Source organism: Equus caballus, chromosome 17, assembly GCF_041296265.1.
Source record: "Equus caballus isolate H_3958 breed thoroughbred chromosome 17, TB-T2T, whole genome shotgun sequence".
Taxonomy (NCBI): domain Eukaryota; kingdom Metazoa; phylum Chordata; class Mammalia; order Perissodactyla; family Equidae; genus Equus; species Equus caballus.
In genome coordinates this window covers 35,885,546-35,902,128 of record NC_091700.1, presented here as the reverse complement: position 1 = coordinate 35,902,128, position 16,583 = coordinate 35,885,546, and the positions used below count along the sequence as shown (strand labels likewise).

Here is a 16,583-nt window from a genome sequence, read left to right as displayed (position 1 = left end):
TGATGATTAAAAGATTTTCTGACCTGCGTGAAGACCATGCGTTTACAATGATTCTTTTTCTTTTTCTTTTTCTCTACAGTCCTCTCAGAAAACGTTATCTGGTTCTATTATCCAAAATCAAGACTTTTCACCTCAAAACTGGCTTGGGTAATCTTTTCTCTATTTATCTTTTTCTTCATCTACAAAATAAGACACTTGCAAAATGCACTTTGAGTCTGTCACCTTCACAGTATCATGCTAATATTCAGCATTGCACAAATATTATTGATTTTTGGACAGCCTGCACTCTTCACCAAATTCTTTCAAATTTCATTAATTCTGTATCTGGCAACAATATACATTAGTATATATATCTTAAAGTTCAAATACACTTAAAGGTTCTCATCAAAGTAACACACCCTGATAATTTCCAGAGAAATCATGGGTTCCTATCAAGACGCCAAATGGTACGGCATGTTGCATCCTCCTCCCAAAACTTCAGAAGTCCTAAGGAACTATGCACCCCCAGAAATAACAAGAGTGACAACCCTGCGAAATGACAGAGGCCTGAAGGCTGTCTCTTAATTGGTGGGTAGCCTGGGATTAGGGGCAGTGGGTGGCAGCCTTGAGGGGCTCAGTGTGAGGGAAAATTTTAAGGACCGTTCTTGCCTCTCCCCTGAGTTGCTTGGAAGCGATCACTTTCCTTTCTCAGCAGAAACAAGTAGCAACCACCCAGATGTAGCTAGGATAAAATTAGAGTAGCATTAGGTTAGCTGATGAAAGCAGGGAAGGGCTGAACAATCCTTGATCCTTCACTCCTCCACCTCCTCCGTCTCCCAAGCCCCAGGTGACAACCTCAAATGCCTCCTCAAATGCTGCTTTCCTCAGGAGCTCAAAGGTGACATATCCTGACCACAGGAGTTGTGTGGACACAGTGTTTCACGGTTTCTGAGACTGTCTGCGCCTGGGGCCATCACCTCCCCTCATATTAAATTTACTGAGAAAATCAGACCTTAGAGCTAGCCTTGATGGCCTAATGGTTAAAGTTCAGCACTCACCGCTTCGGCGGTGTGGGTTCACTGTCCAGTCTCAGAACCACACCACTCCTCTGTCAATCAGACATCATTTAAACTGTCATCATCTCAAAGAGATCTTTCCTGACCCTCAACCAGAAGTAGGCTTACACTCACTCCCTATCACTTGTTTAATTTTCAACAGGACTTCTCATTACTGCTTGGTTTTCATTTGCTAATTTGTTTTCAGTCTTTTACACCTCTTCTGCCCAAATGTAGACTTCAAGAGAACAAAGACCTTGTCTCTGCTTCTTAATCTATATCATTAGCACATATATTGATGCCAGGTGCATAGTAGGTGCTCACTATATTCTTCTTAAGTGAATTATTAATAAAGTACTAATAATATAATTAATTTTCTGATACATTCACTGCAGATTTCCCTTTAAAATGTGTTGCCCAATTTATACTTAAAATATTAATTTATTCAGAACTTTGATTACTCACATATAGGAATGTTTAAACAGAGGAAACTGTATCTGTAGGATTCTCAGATTGGAAATAAGACTTAAAAAATGACCCAGAAATGAGTTCAATTAAGAAAAACCTATTATTCTACAGAAAACCCTAAGTCAGAAAACCATCTGGCACTGTACAATTTTGTCCTCAGATTTGTTTTTTTTTTAATTTTTTATTAAGATTATGATAGTTTACAACCTTGGGAAATTTCAGTTGTACATTATTGTTAGTCATGTTGTAGGTGCACCACTTCACCCTTTGTGCCCTCCCCTCACCAACCCCCTTTCCCCTGGTAACCACCGATCAGTTCTCTTTGTCTCTATGTTTAACTTCCACCTATGAGTGGAGTCATACAGAGTTCGTCTTTCTCTATCTGGCTTATTTCACTTAACATAATACCTTCAAGTTCCATCTATTTTGCTGTGAATGGGACAATTTTATCTTTTTTTCTGGCTGAGTAGTATTCCATTGTATATATATATATATATACCATATCTTCTTTATCCAATCATCAGTTGATGGGCATTTAGGTTGCTTCCACATCTTGGCTATTGTAAATAATGCTGCGATGAACATTGGGGTGCATGGGACTTTTGGAATTGCTGATTTCAAGTTCTTTGGATAGATACACAGTAGTGATATGGCTGGGTCATAAGGTATTTCTATTTTTAATTTTTTGAGAAATCTCCATACTGTTTTCCATAGTGGCTGCACTAGTTTGCATTCCCACCAACAGTGTATGAGGGTTCCTTTTTCTCTACAACCTCTCCAACATTTGTCACTTTTTGTTTTGGTTATTTTTACCATTCTAACAGGTATAAGGTGATGTCTTATTGTAGTTTTGATTTGCATTTCCCTGATGATCAGCGATCATGACCATCGTTTCATGTGTCTACTGGCCATCCGTATATCTTCTTTGGAGAAATGTCTGTTCATGACCCCTGCCCATTTTTGATCGGGTTGTTTGATTTTTCGTTGTTGAGCTGTGTGAGTTCTCTATATATTATGGAGATTAACCCTTTGTCGGGTAAGTAACTTGTAAATAGTTTTTCCCAACTAGTGGGCTGTTTTTTTGTTTCAATCCTGTTTTCCCCTGCCTTGAAGAAGCTCTTTAGTCTGATGAAGTCCCATTTGTTTATTTTTTCTATTGTTTCCCTCATCTGAGGAGTTATGGTGTGTGAAAAGATCCTTTTGATACTGATGTCAAAGAATGTACTGCCTATATTCTCTTCTAGAAGACATTGTTTCAGGTGTAATCTTTAGGTCTTTGATCAATTTGGAGTTTATTTTTGTGACCGGTGAGAAAGAATGGTCAATTTTCATTCTTTTACATGGGGATTTCCAGTTTTCCCAGCACCATTTGTTAAAGAGACTTTCTTTTCTCCATTGTAGGCCCTCAGCTCCCTTGTCAAAGATTAGCTGTCCCCTCAGATTTGTTTTAATGACTTCTGTTGACACTGTGGGAGTCAAAGCCTCCAGCTAAGCATAATGAAACCTAGCAGAAGTATAGAACTTTGTCTTCTTGCTGTAACATACAATTTCTAAATAGTTATCTGAGAATCTAGACATAAAAGATTGTCTAACGCTCTGCTTGAAAATCTCTTGCTTAGTAAGCAACATAAAAATGTGCTAATCCTTCACAGAATAACATGATGACCATCAAAAGAAAATCTCTTACTGTGCCGTCACCCTCAGTCTGCATGTCAGATGTCACACTCTGAACCAAGAATCCACGAAAACTGAATGGGAATGGTCAGCTGCATGCGTAACTGACTACAGATGATGTGTAAATGCATGATGGATGGAAGCGAAGTACCATTCAAATCTTCCAAAGTAACTAGGGGGTCTTCTGGTCTCAGCAAGGAAACTAAAAATAATGCCAAATCATCTGTGATCTAACTAATGGTAACATGCAGGTTCTAATGTCATGTAAGGAAGCAGAGCCAATATACAGTCAGGGGAAGAACTCCCAAAGATTTCATGTTGGTCAGTATACCAAGAGCTCCAACCAGGCTGACAGACATTTCCTGGACCACTTGCAAGGTGAGGCCCAACAGGAAGAAAGGGCACAGAACGTCCTTGAGATCACTCAACTGCGTTTATCCTGACTATCCTCATCAACAAAACTTGACTGGGTTTTCTAAGGAGAAATTTATTCTGGGAAGAGAATGTGCCAACCAACTGTAATGAGCATTCTATCCCCTTCCAACTACACATCAGACTGAAATTAATAAACTGGGATTCTAACATGTCGGTTAATATCAGTTAGTGTGCCTGGAAAATGTGAACATGTAAAGCGGAGTAGCAGATGATCAGTATGTAGTGTCTATCAAATGTAACTGGCAAGCCAATTTGTTTCATCAAGCAACCAACCTGTGTCTAATCCTCTCTACCATTCCTCAACACAATAGAGATAGGACTCATGCAACAGCTGTGTGACATTTAAAAGAGGAGGCACTTGATGCGAAAGTGGTATTCAAACTTTCATCTTTCCTTTAAAAAGGCACAAAATTATTTGCTATCATCTCACATGAAAGATTTTTACAGTATTTTAAGAGTTTGCATTCAAATGTCTTTAGAAAGAGTCGTAAGAATAGTCATACACTAAGAAAATGAATGCTGAAATTTTAGAACAACTAGATATTTTAACCTCATAACTTACTTTTTATTAACTGAATCATCTCTCTCTCATTTCAAAAGTATCTAAAAGTAGGTTTTAGACATTGTATTAGGTCTTCCTGGTGACAACTGAAATGTTTGGAGATTCCATTTTTCCATCATTTCAATATATCTGTCTTTTAAACACTTTTTTGCATTGGAAAGTTTTCTTCAGTGGGCTTTTGGACATCACACATGCTTAGTAAGCATCAAGTCTGCAAATGATCTTAAGACAAATGTCACAGGAAATGCCTTCTACAAGACATGTTTCAATGACCACACCAGCATTTGCTCTTATGGCATCCTTGGGTCACATACAATATATTAATAAGTGCATTTCCCAATGTGTATGTAATGGAAGAGTAGTTTGAGGAGATATTAATAGGATTTAATAATAATAATAGCACTTATGTGCTAGGTACTATTATAAATACTTTACATAAAATAATTCATTTAATTTTCACAATAATCCCATGGAGGTATATAGTATTATCATCCCCATTTTATAGATGAGAGAAATGGGCTACAGAGATGGTGAGTAACTTGCCCATCATCACCAGCCTGAAATGGTAGAGCTGAGATCTGAATCCATCTGTTAATGAATCCATGCTCTTAGCCACAATACTTTCCTAACTCTCCAAATGTTCAATAAAATTAAGAAATTATCGATTGCACACATTTTTTTGTGTGTAGGACTTGTATACTAATAAGCATTGTGATTATCTGAGAGAGACCAGAGTATGCAAAGATTCCTGAAGTTATTTGACCACAAAAACCTCTTTCTCACAGTGGAAATACGTGAGGAACACATTTTAGAAACACTGTATCAAATGGTCTTTCTTTATTCCACCCTACAAACCAATTTTGGACTCTAATCAATAGCTTAGAACTCTAAGCACAGATAGATTATGTTATTCTTGCAAACTGTCTGGAAAGAAGAGCTAGACTATGGGTCATCAAACCCCTTGGCCTGGGCTGATGGTCCATGAAAGGAGCAGTCCCAGTTTTAGATGGGTGTACTGATGCCCATGAAGCATGGCTCATAGAAGTCCCTTCAGGCCTTAAGAGAAAAGATTACCTCAAAAAGAAAGACCTCTATATGTATCAGTTGCTTTTCAACAGGAAGACTACCAGGATTGACTGTGCAGAATACACTAATAAATTACATCAGGGAAAAATATTTGGGTAACCAAAAAGGTAAGAATTTGAGTTTCTGACATAGGTAGCCTATTGAATGATTACTGGATTTTCCAGACGGCTTCTGAGAAAGAGAACTGGCAGATACACAAATTACCCCTGAGATCCAGATGACAGGCCAGGACTGCTAAGAATGTTGCTTGGGGCACCAATCTACCCACAGGGCATGAGCTGTCCCTAGATATTACCTGAACTCCTTTCAAGGAGAGTAGTATATGAAACCTGAAAGACTAGCTTGATAAACTGCTTGGGGACATAGATGTGACTCCTTCATGGGACATGAGTAAGCAGGTAGCTAAACTGCCTTCTAAGGAAAGTGGGTTTTGCAAACTGACCTAAACTAACTTGGGCATGCACAATTCTTAGGTGCTTTTTGGTAGGAGGAGCCACAGTAGAAATCTAGGGTAGTTGAAGAGTAGCTACACCTTTAAGTCATGCTACCAGGTTACAACAAAAGCAGGTCTTAGACAAAATATGCCATACATACAGACATTCATTTAATGAAATATTCAGTAGTAAGCAGGCACAACCATTTGTAAGCTGTCTGTCCTTTTAGGTCCTCCAAACATCACCTTATATGAAAGGCTCATTTCCAATAGATTCCCCATATTCTAGATGCTAAAATCTTTCTCAACCAATGGCTTGAGACACTATAAGGATAAAGCCTCTGGCGTCATCCCTAAGTGTATATATACTACAAGCCTCACTCATTTGATTCTGATAACCTGTTGATGCAAGAGTGGGCTGTCCCTAAAATATTTCAGCCAATTCCACAGATCTTGAATCTTCCTACAATTCCAACATCTATCATGCTGATTTGCACGCCACTACTGTCACTAAGAAAAATTCATTTGTGACCTTCACTGTGGGAATTAACAGTGTTTCAGGTGTTGATCAAGATGGGACAACGGAAGCCGTTGCAGTGGCCTTCTCTGGAAAATGGCTTCCTGAGTTGAACACTAGCTCACCATCCATGGACAGAGCAACCAGTCACCCCTGGAGGAGCTTAAAGGGACCATGACTGGCACATGCATTTTATTACTGGCACACTGCCTAAGCTGTGCTATTTTTAAGGAAATTACAGGCATAAAACAAGGTCTTTAAATTCTGAGTTTGACAAATTTCATTTGCATACAGTCTACATCTATTATGAAAGAAGGGACGCATGTATTCCCTATTCGATTAACCAAGGCTGAGAATTATGTTTAAAATTCAGTGAATTTGAATCTTATCACTTACGTATTACTTCTGCAACAGCTGAACCAGAGATCTAAACTATTCCTCTTCATAGTATTGTTGCAGTCATGTGGTTGAATTTACTCTAAATCAATCTAAGAAAAGGAAAAGCATGCATTTTTATATTCAATTAGTTTAAAACACAAATGATATTCCCAACTTAGAAAGAAAGTCACACATAGAACTTACTAGGTATGGATCAGCATTTCTAAAGTTTTGAATCCACAAACATGAAATCTACAATACTGTGCAATTTTATCAATCCTGTGAAATAGGCATTGTGTACTTGCCCTCAGTTATTTTATTTTAGTTCAAGAAATAGAGGAAAACATTTTTTGAATGTTCGATAAAATTCAAGTTTGGCTCAAGTATAGGGCGCTTTAAAGATTGTTCACTTGCTACACAGGACCCAGAAAGTGAAACAAAACCCGTTTCAAGCCAATTTTACATCATCATAGTGATTCACGATATTTTAACCCTGAAATAGTCTGTAGAATAAATCAAAGGACTAGGAAAGCAAAGACATGTGCCTCTCAACATTTCACAGAGCAGATTTATGTCATGTAAGAAAACTGGAAGTCACTAGAGAGTAAAAAGACACTACCAAGTACACTGTCAAGTTAATCAGTAGCAACATTATATCTACACTGAAAAACGTGCCACAAGCACCTAAACTCTGGGCAAGGAGAGAAAAGTGAAAACAAATAGAAAAATACTTTTAAAAGACAGATTAATTTGGGCATAAATGTTGATTTTGAGTATTGGGCTTGGGGCCCAAAAGAACACCAGTAAATGCCATACTTTCAAGGGATACCAGCTCATGCGCAATGGAAACAGTAATCTCAAAGCTCCGAGGCCACTGCCATCTGTTCCAGAGAGGCGGCCCAGAGAACCAGGAAGGGCCAACGGAGAGCTGGATTTCTTGGGGGTAACCCTCCCCTACAAACCCAAGATTCGCTTACCTGTCGATAAGCTGCTTTCGATGAGGCGCTGCAGCTCACAAGGGGCTGGGGCAGAAGGGTAGAGGGGCCGAGGGGCAGAGGGGCGGTGGGACGGTGGGGCCGTAGGGTGCAGGACTCAGATATTTGACTTGGGTACAACTTTTCCTAAATGGGAGAGAACTTAACTTGAAATCCTTGTAGTAGCTTTCTCTCCTGTTGTCTTTCGGGATAATGCCTTTTCTTCTTTTTCATTCTTTTTAATTTTTAATTTCCCAAAACCAAGCCCGTTAAGTCATCTTGGCCCAATTCCCGGCCTGCAACAAGGTTACTGCTACTTGGTCCTACATCCACCTAGTTGTCCCCAGTCCCCCAAGGGTGAGGGGGCTCGGGGAGGTCTCTGCGTGGGAGAGAAATGTTAATTAATGCTCCCCATAGATGAGCGCAAGGCAAACCTTCCTGTCTTTGGGCCCCAGAGCCCCCCATCCTGCCCCTTCTCTCCACCCTTCTTCCCCTCCGTAACCCAGCCGCCTCTAAAATGTTACACTCTAACTCTCTGAGGATGAGAGGGCAATATAGTGGGCAGAGGATGGGATGGGATGTCCTTGTCCAGAGACCCCCATCCTTAGGTCTTTACCTGTGCTGGGTACAAGCCAGTACTGAAACAAGAACTCCATCTCCATGGCAGTCCCAAAGAAGAGATTCCTGACATTCCTGAGATCATAATAGAGTGAGGAATAGAATGAACTGGGTTCTAGACTGCAGGGACTTAAAGACAGACGCACACACCATATAATTTCACTCATATGTGGAAGATAAACAAACACACGGATAAGGAGAACAGATTAGTTGTCACCAGAGGGGAAGAGCATGGGGGGAGGATGAAAGGGGTAAAGGGGCACATATGTATGGTAATGGATAAAAACTAGACTATTGGTGGTGAACACCTTCAGTCTATACAGAAACTGATATATAATAATGTACAACTGAAATTTACACAGTTATAGGCCAATATAACTTCAATAAAATAAGTTTTTTTAAAAAACAAATAACAGACACACAGACGCTGTTCTTCTTAAAGAAATGTTGGGAGGGAGGGGTACCAAGATCAAAGATCCCAGGATAATAATCTCAGAGTAGACTCTCACCTGTTACTTTTCTTTTCTTTTTTTTGCATCTGATGGAGGGGATGCATCTTATATATTTTGAGTCTGAAGAAGGTTACCATAAGTTTTTGGCTTTCCCTGTGGATTGAAGAGAATGACCAGAGGGCTCAATGTTTTCCAGCTAATATTAAATTTGACTAAAATAGGCAAGGTTAATACAAGACTCAGGAAAAAATCATTTCATTTACTCAGGCTATGATTTCACAGGATTGAAAGAAAGCAATCAAATATTACGTGTAAATCAAAAATACACCCATATTCCTAGTACAGTAAATCTGAAAGGCAGAAGCACATGCTAAACAAATGAAAACAAATATGGAAATAAAGATTTAAAAATATAGATAAAGCATTAGAAATTTCTGTTTGGAAATTACGATATAAAAATTACCACAAAAAGAGGAATAAATAAAGACAGTTAAGTTTGACAGTCTGTATTGGTACATGTTCTGGTATTGAGTAAATGGCCACAGTTGAAGACATGGGGAAAAAAAGATTAAAGTCATATTTATTTAGTATTTCTCTAAAGCACTTTGCAAGATACAAAAATGAATAAAACGGTCACTGACTTAAGTGTCAGGTTGATGACTTAAAGGCCAGATCATTTTGAAATATGCTCAGAGCATTCTATTCTCTGTGAGAAAGACCTGCCCTAAAGAGAAACTACTCTATCAGAGCCTCATCTGGCCTAGGGGGAGGGTAACAAGAGAACCCAATCCCCCTCTAGCCTTCCTGTCTCATATAAGAGGATGAAAAAAAGGCCAAGAAACTCTTCTGAAGGTCACAGCCCTTGCTTCTTTCTATGTCTCTAAATTTTTTGTTGAAAACTGGACTTTTTGAAGACTAGAAGAGGGGCTGGCCTGGTGATACAGTGGTTAAGTTTGCACGATCTGCTTCAGAAGCCTGGGGTTTTGGGTTCCTAGGTGTGGACCTACACACCATTCATCAAGCCATGCTGAGGTGGCATCCCACATACAAAATAGAGGAAGACTGGCACAGATGTTAGCTCAGGGCCAATCTTCCTCACTGAAAAATAAAAAAGAATGCTAACAACTGGAAATCAGACTTTTCCCTTTCCTCAGGGTTTATTGATGCTGTTTTTTTGTGTGTTTGTTTAATGACTTTCCTGAACTACTTCTGTAAACTCTCTATTCTCTGTGCAGTGTGACCACTAAAGTCAGTTTGATTTGCATAATGGTCAGCTAATAATTGGACAGAGATTCCCTCAGATGTCTGGAATCACTAAGTCTCTCAGTTGTTAAGAAGGAGCTTTGTGTGCACGTTAGAGTACGCCTTCAACATTTAGCCAAAAAATTTACAACTCCACCATAACCTTCATTTTCTTCTTGACCATAGCCTCAAGGTTAGCCAGAGGTGAGAGCTTTGGGCCTTTTCACATCTTTCCTAAGTATGCAAAGTCCTGGACATGTGCACATCCCAAGATGTACAGGTGTCCTTCTAGATTCCTGGGAATGTGTTGCAGTTTTTCAAAGCTCCCTATGGACATCTCATTCCACAGCTTTTTCTTTTAAGCATTTTGGTTAGCCTATTGTTTGCCCCAACTGCTATTTACACCTCAGGAAGCTATGACATTTGACAATTGCCTCTGATTGATTGTTTTCAACAAATGTCCTCAGGGAAGAGGCTGGAGGAGCTACAAGTCAGGTCAAAGGCAGTCTTTTGAGTGGGGTTTCCCAGGGACCCACTAGATGGGTCAAATAATGACAGTTCTCTGGGAATGGGGCTTTGAATGAGTCCAATCCCCTTTTATTCCCTCCAATGGCATCCAAGAGGCTGGTTTTTACCATGACTGCAGGATGTTGGTTTTCAAGGCTACTATGGAGCTGGGGAGGGTGTGATAGGAATAGGGCAAGTTAGAACATCACAGAGCCCCCTGGTCCCACCAAAATTCAGCCTATGTTCTTAAATAAATGCTCCCCAAATGGCTGCAAGCCTTTGGTTAATTTCCAGAGTTTTGAAAAAGTTGATTCTCACCATTTTCCCCAAGTGTTCTTGTTGCTTTTATAAAGGGAAGAATATCTGGAGGTCTCTACTTTGCCATTTTCACTGACATTACTTTCAAACATACTTTTAAATGCTAAACTCACAAGAAAGTAAGAGAAGTACTAAATGTTTACATACGCACGCGTGCGCACACACACACATACACTCTTACACTCTAGAGCTGAAACTAAAGTGGTAAGCCAACACGGAAACCAGGGATGCCCTGGAAGTGTGTCAAAACCAAAAACGTAGAGCTTTGTTAGTTAACATGTGGCTGCCTAAAGTGGTAGATAGGAGGTGGGGCAAACAATAGGTAATGTTACACGCTTTTAAGTAATACGGGCCCTCATATTGGTTCCCCTGCATTAAACCCAGCATATACAGGGTTAAAACCAGAAAGCACTCATCCCCTTTCCCTGCTTCTTTAGTTACACTCATATGTAAATATCTGTTTCTTTAACCTTTGACTCCCTAAGCTTTACAACCAAATATAAGTTACAAATTGTTAAAGCCCAGGTGGCCTCACACTGGACTCACACTAAAGTTTTGGCTAATCATGGGTCCTTGAAGTTTATTACAGGAAAATTGATGTCCAGAGAATATCAAGAAACTGAAGCTTCCCAGGCCCCAACTCCTTGGCTTCCTGGCACCAGAATCCACCATCTACCACGGAGGGAGACAACCAAGGTTAGCCATCTGCAGATTCCCTTATCTCACCATTCACCTCTCTGCAAGCAGCCTCATGAGGCCAAACACAGGCTGGTGGGAAAGCGCTAATTAGCAAGGTCACAGGCTCTCCTTCCCTACAAGCAGCAAACCTTTAAAACCCTTTACCCACTTCTTAACAGGGAGCCAGTAGCTCCTAAGGCATTAGCTAACTGGTACCCCCTTTGCCTGGGAAAGAAAATAATAAAACTGTTTTTTTCCTTATTACCCAAAACTCTGTTCTCATTATTTGGATTGGCACCAAGTTCAGAAACTTTCAGTAACAGTAACATTTAAAAAAAAAAAAAAAACTGTGGAACAGATGTCAAGAGAGGGCTTTGAAAAGCTCTGACATATCCCTGGGAATCTAGAGTTTTGCTGGTTAACCAAGTAATAGGATTTGAACCTAAAGAAGTGTGCAGTTGACTCTGAGACCTCCACAGATATCCAGGCACCCAAACTGGATATATATTTAGTTGAAAAGATAAACTTGGAAAAATCTATATGCTGGCAAATTGAACCTACAAGCAAGTCAGTATATCTGCTGGCACTGGATTTTAAAACATTAATAATTTTAATAGTCTTCCCTAATGTTTTGTAACCAGCCTTATTCTCATGCTGGGATTTGAATTTATGCTACAATCACAGTTCAAGAAACCTCAATCCAATAAATTAAATTGAAAGAGTTCCTGATTGGTAGTGACCCCTAGCACCCAGGAGAAACCAAGGCAAATCATCTCAGTTCGGGTCCCTCAGGATTCTCACAGTTAAAGTTCAGACAAATACAAGCTCTTGATAAAATCTAGCAAACATATGAGGAATCAAACCACCATGAGCAGGAGGCAACAACAATTATAAACAGAAGAAAAAGGAATGAACGGAATGACTATAGATATTGAAATTATAAGAAACTTTATTCTCAGGAGGTAGGTTTAAAAGGATGTTGAAGTGCAAAGATAGAGACCAACACTATGTGGAGCAGAAAGAAGGGTCATTGGCCCACTCTGGAACTTCAAGGTAGATTTTCTGAAGGAGATGATGCCTGAGCTTGGGCTTGAAGGACAGTAAGTAATTAGGCAGGAGAAAAAAAGTGGTGAAGAAATTCAAGACAGAAAAAACATAATAAACAAACACATGGAAGCACTGAACAGCATGGGGACTTCAGGGGAAAATGTAGACATTTATCTATTATTCTAGTAACAAATATAGAGCAGAGAGTACCAAAATCTACAAAAATAGAGAGCCCTTTACACCATATTAAGAAATATAGACTTTATTTACTAGGCAATAGAGGATCGCTGAAGGATTTTAAGTAGGGGTGTTTCATGATGATTTTGTGGTGGGCAGGTTGTCTAGAGCTAGAGAGGGGAAAGAATTTAAGAGGGACAGCGCTGAGGGATTAGAAATCAAGTAGGAGGCTACTGCACAGCTTAGGTGAGACATGTTGAGAGCCTGAAAACCAGTGTAGCAGGGAAAACTGGGAGAAGGCACAGACTTTAGAAAAAGCAGACAAAATCAGCAAAACTTGTGACTGACTAGTTATTGTGAAGGATGAAGGGGAAAAATGGCTCCTGTCTTTCTTCCTTGGATGACTGGGTGCTAATTATTGGTGCTGGAAATAAAAAGGAAGACGAGGTTGGTGATAGAGGAAGATAATGGGTTAAGTTTTGAAGATCTTTGGTCTGGGGTACTTGTGGGAAACCGAGGTTAGGAAGCAATTGAATTTATGAGTCTGCAGCTCAGAGAAGAAGTTAGCACTGATAACTAATGACTTGAGTGGATAACTCAGTAGAAAGAAAAGAGCAGCAGCCCATGGGTAGAACCTTGGGTTTTCCTGAAATTCAGGAAAATATTGATGCTTTTTGGAACAAGATCAATTTTAAGTAAAAACAATTATGTGGAAAAACCTAAGTCTTATAACATCAAAATATTGAAAACTACCTAAACGTCAAAGAAAAATAGAACGGTTAAGTTAATATGGTATATCCACCTCAGAGAATATCATAGTTATTTTAAATAATGTGTAGGAAGAGTTTACATAAACACAACATGTTTATGATTGAATGTCAAAAGTTTTTTTACTTTTATTTTTAAAACCATGTATTATATAAACCATGTCTGGAAAGAAATATATACATATATTAAAAGTAATTTTTTCAAATTATTCAAAATTGTTTCTATAACATTTTTATAATGAGGAAACAACTGTTAAAAACGCATTTCCCTACAATGAGATAGCACTTCACACACAGTAGGATGGTGATAATCAAAAAGACAGATAATAACAAGCATTGACAAATACAGGAGAAACTGGGATCCTCATATATTGCTAGTGGAGATGTAAAATGGTACAGTCACTTTGGAAAACAGTTTGGTAGTTCCTCAAAAGGTTAAACACAGAGTTACTATATGACCCAGTAATTCCCTGGTATATACCCAAGAGAAATGAAAGCATACATCCACATGAAGACTTTTCACACAAATGTTCACAGCAACATCATCCATAATTGCCAAAAAGCAGAAATAACCCAAATGTTGATAAATGGATGAAAGGTTATTTAAAATATGGGATAGTCATAATATTATTTAGCAATAAAGGAAATGAAGTGTGTCACTTAACGACCAGGATATGTTCTGAGAAATGCATCATTAGGTGATTCCGTCATTGTGCGAACATCATACAGTGTACTTACGTAAACCTAGATGGTACAGCCTACGACATACCTAGGCTATATGATACTAACCTTATGGGACCACCTTTGTATATATCATCCATCTTTGATCAAAATGTCATCATGCTGAGCAAGACTGTACTGACGTGCTACAAGTCAGATGAACCTTGAAAACATCATGCTAAGGGAAAGAAACCATGCATAAAAGATCACAAATTGTGGGATTCCACTTATATGAAATGTCCAGAATAAGCATATCTATAGAGGCAGAACATACACTAGTGGTTGCCTACACAAGGAGTAGCCAACCCTAGTGGTCCAGTGGTTAGGGTTCAGAACTAGGGTTCCTAGTTCTTAGGAAACCACACCACCCATCTCTTGGTTGTCATACTGTAGTGGCTGCATGTTGCTGTGACACTGAAAGCAATGCCACCAGTATTTCACACATCAGCAGGGTCACCCATGGTGGACAGGTTTCAGCAGAGCTTCCAGACTAAGACAGACTAAGAAGGAGGACCTGGCCACCCGCTTCCAAAAATACTGACCATGAAAACCCTGATAGAGCGCTGGAAGCTGAGAGGATGGCGCAAAAGGACCAGGCAGGGTTCCACTCTGCTGTCCATGGGGTCACTCGGAGTCACCATGGCACTAACAACAAAACAAAGACCCGGGATGGAGGGTGGAGGGTAGGGAAGAGAATTAGGGAAAACTAGAAATAAGTTGGGGCTTCTTTTTGGGGTAATGAAAAAGTCCTAAAATTAGATAGTGATGATGGCTGCGCAACTCTGGGAACATACTAAAAATCCATTGAACTGTAGGCTTGAAAGGGGTGAACTGTGTAGGAATTCTCTCTCAGAAAAGCTTTTTGAAAAACCCTCATTTCCCTCCCCCTCGGGGGGAACAAACATGGCTACAGATCCTATGGAACACCAGGCCTGAGGAGCGCAGGATGCATCAGATGCGGAATGGAAGCAGCGGTCTCGGACACTCCGCCGGGTACACAGCCTGCTGTCGGGTTCCACCTGCGGGAGGCGGCCTGAGGCCTCAGGACGAAGTGTCCTGGTGTCTGGGGCACGTGGCCTTGTCCCCGCCTTTCCCGCCGCCTCCCGCGCACCTTTCCAGTGGGCCTCGCTGCTGGCGCCACCGAGCTTCATGGAAGATCAGCTCTTCTGGAAGCAGGTCCCAAGGGACCGTGAGCACCCTCCACATCCCGGATCCGGGTCCCCCAAAGACAGCGCGGGATGCTTACCCCAGTCTCGGGCGGAGCGGCAGAGGCCGACGGCCTGAGGTCTCGCCCGCAGTCTTTCTGACCAGGCCTAACGCCTCTCAGCGAGGGGCCGGGGCGGGCGATGGCTGTGGGCTGGTCCCCAAGGCCACGTGGCAGCTGCAGCAGGGCCACACGCCAAGTCCTCAATTCTGGTCCCGTCTGCAGCGCCTTTCTTGTTCGCTCGCCGTCTCACCACAGCTCTATCGGACAGGTCTGAACAGATTCCCAGGAAAAGTGGAATCTGGGCCTCGGGTCCCGCCGCCCGCCGAAGCCCTGACTCCTCATGGCGGTTCAATAAACAGCAGTCCTCCTGACTACCTCATGTCAGGATGTTCGTGGACTCTCAGCACAGAGGGCTCGACACCTCGGAGGCCCAGCCCTGAGCAGCCTCGGAGCACCGGAGCACCGGAGCACCGTCTGAGGCCAGGAAGTGCAAGGGCCCTGGAGGGCTCCGGAGCCTCCCTGCCGTTCTGACAGGGATGTCGGAAAAGCCCCTCGGGCTGGGCAGGCTGAAAAGACGCTTGGACATCCGGAAAGGCTGGCGACCCTGATCTGGAAGATTATGTGCCCAACTCTTGTCTCCGGGAAGCCAGAGAGGGGAATCTGGGTTTCCTGAGGTGAAGTTCGTTGAACCGCCACGAGGGCGCCAGAGAAGGACGTCCAGCTGGCCCCGCCCCCGGCGCTGGCCCCGCCCCCGGCGCTGGCCCCGCCCCCGGCGCTGGCCCCGCCCCCGGCGCTGGCCCCGCCCCCGGCGCTGGCCCCGCCCCCGGCGCTGGCCCCGCCCCCGGCGCTGGCCCCGCCCCCGGCGCTGGCGCGCGCCGCCCTCAGGGGACGCTGGCCGGGGCCTCCTCCTGGAGATCCAGCCTGTGGTTCGTTCACTATTCCCAATGTTATTGAGTAGCCACTACACATTGAGCTCCAGATGCTGGGGACAGGGCAGTGTGTGGGATAGACAGTGTTCCTGTCTTCAGGCAAGAGAGACAGCCAAGCCAAAAGTTACAATACAGTGTGGAAACTGTTGGGATGGAGAAAGGAAGAGACAAGGAAAGTCTGGTGCAGATACTGCTTTCAGAAGAAAACAAAGGAAAGAAGTGGTGGGATATAAGTCTCTTTGGAGGTTTGTTGATGTCAAGTTCCCATTTGATGGGTTCCGGTTCCTCTTTGTAGGGGCTCCAGCCCATCAAGCCTGGGGAACAAAAGTTTGAGGAAAGTGGAGAATATGTGAAATAGTC

At 41.7% G+C, this 16,583-nt stretch overlaps 1 protein-coding gene across 2 annotated transcripts in view; it reads right to left on the bottom strand.

Moving 5' to 3' along the window:
• The window catches only part of LOC138918351 (phosphatidylinositol 3,4,5-trisphosphate 3-phosphatase TPTE2-like), a 390,322-nt gene extending 374,281 nt beyond the window's left edge, over positions 1-16,041 (bottom strand). Inside the window, exons 1-7 of one of the 2 annotated variants that reach the window (XM_070239583.1) lie at positions 15,334-16,041; positions 14,630-14,732; positions 14,157-14,265; positions 8,689-8,784; positions 8,178-8,254; positions 7,565-7,708; positions 6,606-6,697 (exon numbers count right to left, since the gene is read on the bottom strand). In XM_070239583.1, coding sequence (XP_070095684.1) covers positions 6,606-6,655 — 50 coding nt within the window. In that variant the 5' untranslated portion in view covers positions 6,656-6,697; positions 7,565-7,708; positions 8,178-8,254; ... (2 more) ...; positions 14,630-14,732; positions 15,334-16,041. Of the gene's footprint in view, positions 1-6,605; positions 6,698-7,564; positions 7,709-8,177; positions 8,270-8,688; positions 8,785-14,156; positions 14,266-14,629; positions 14,733-15,333 lie in introns of those variants that run through there. The other variant, XM_070239584.1, reaches the window with a different exon arrangement.
• Positions 16,042-16,583: the final 542 nt, after the last annotated feature.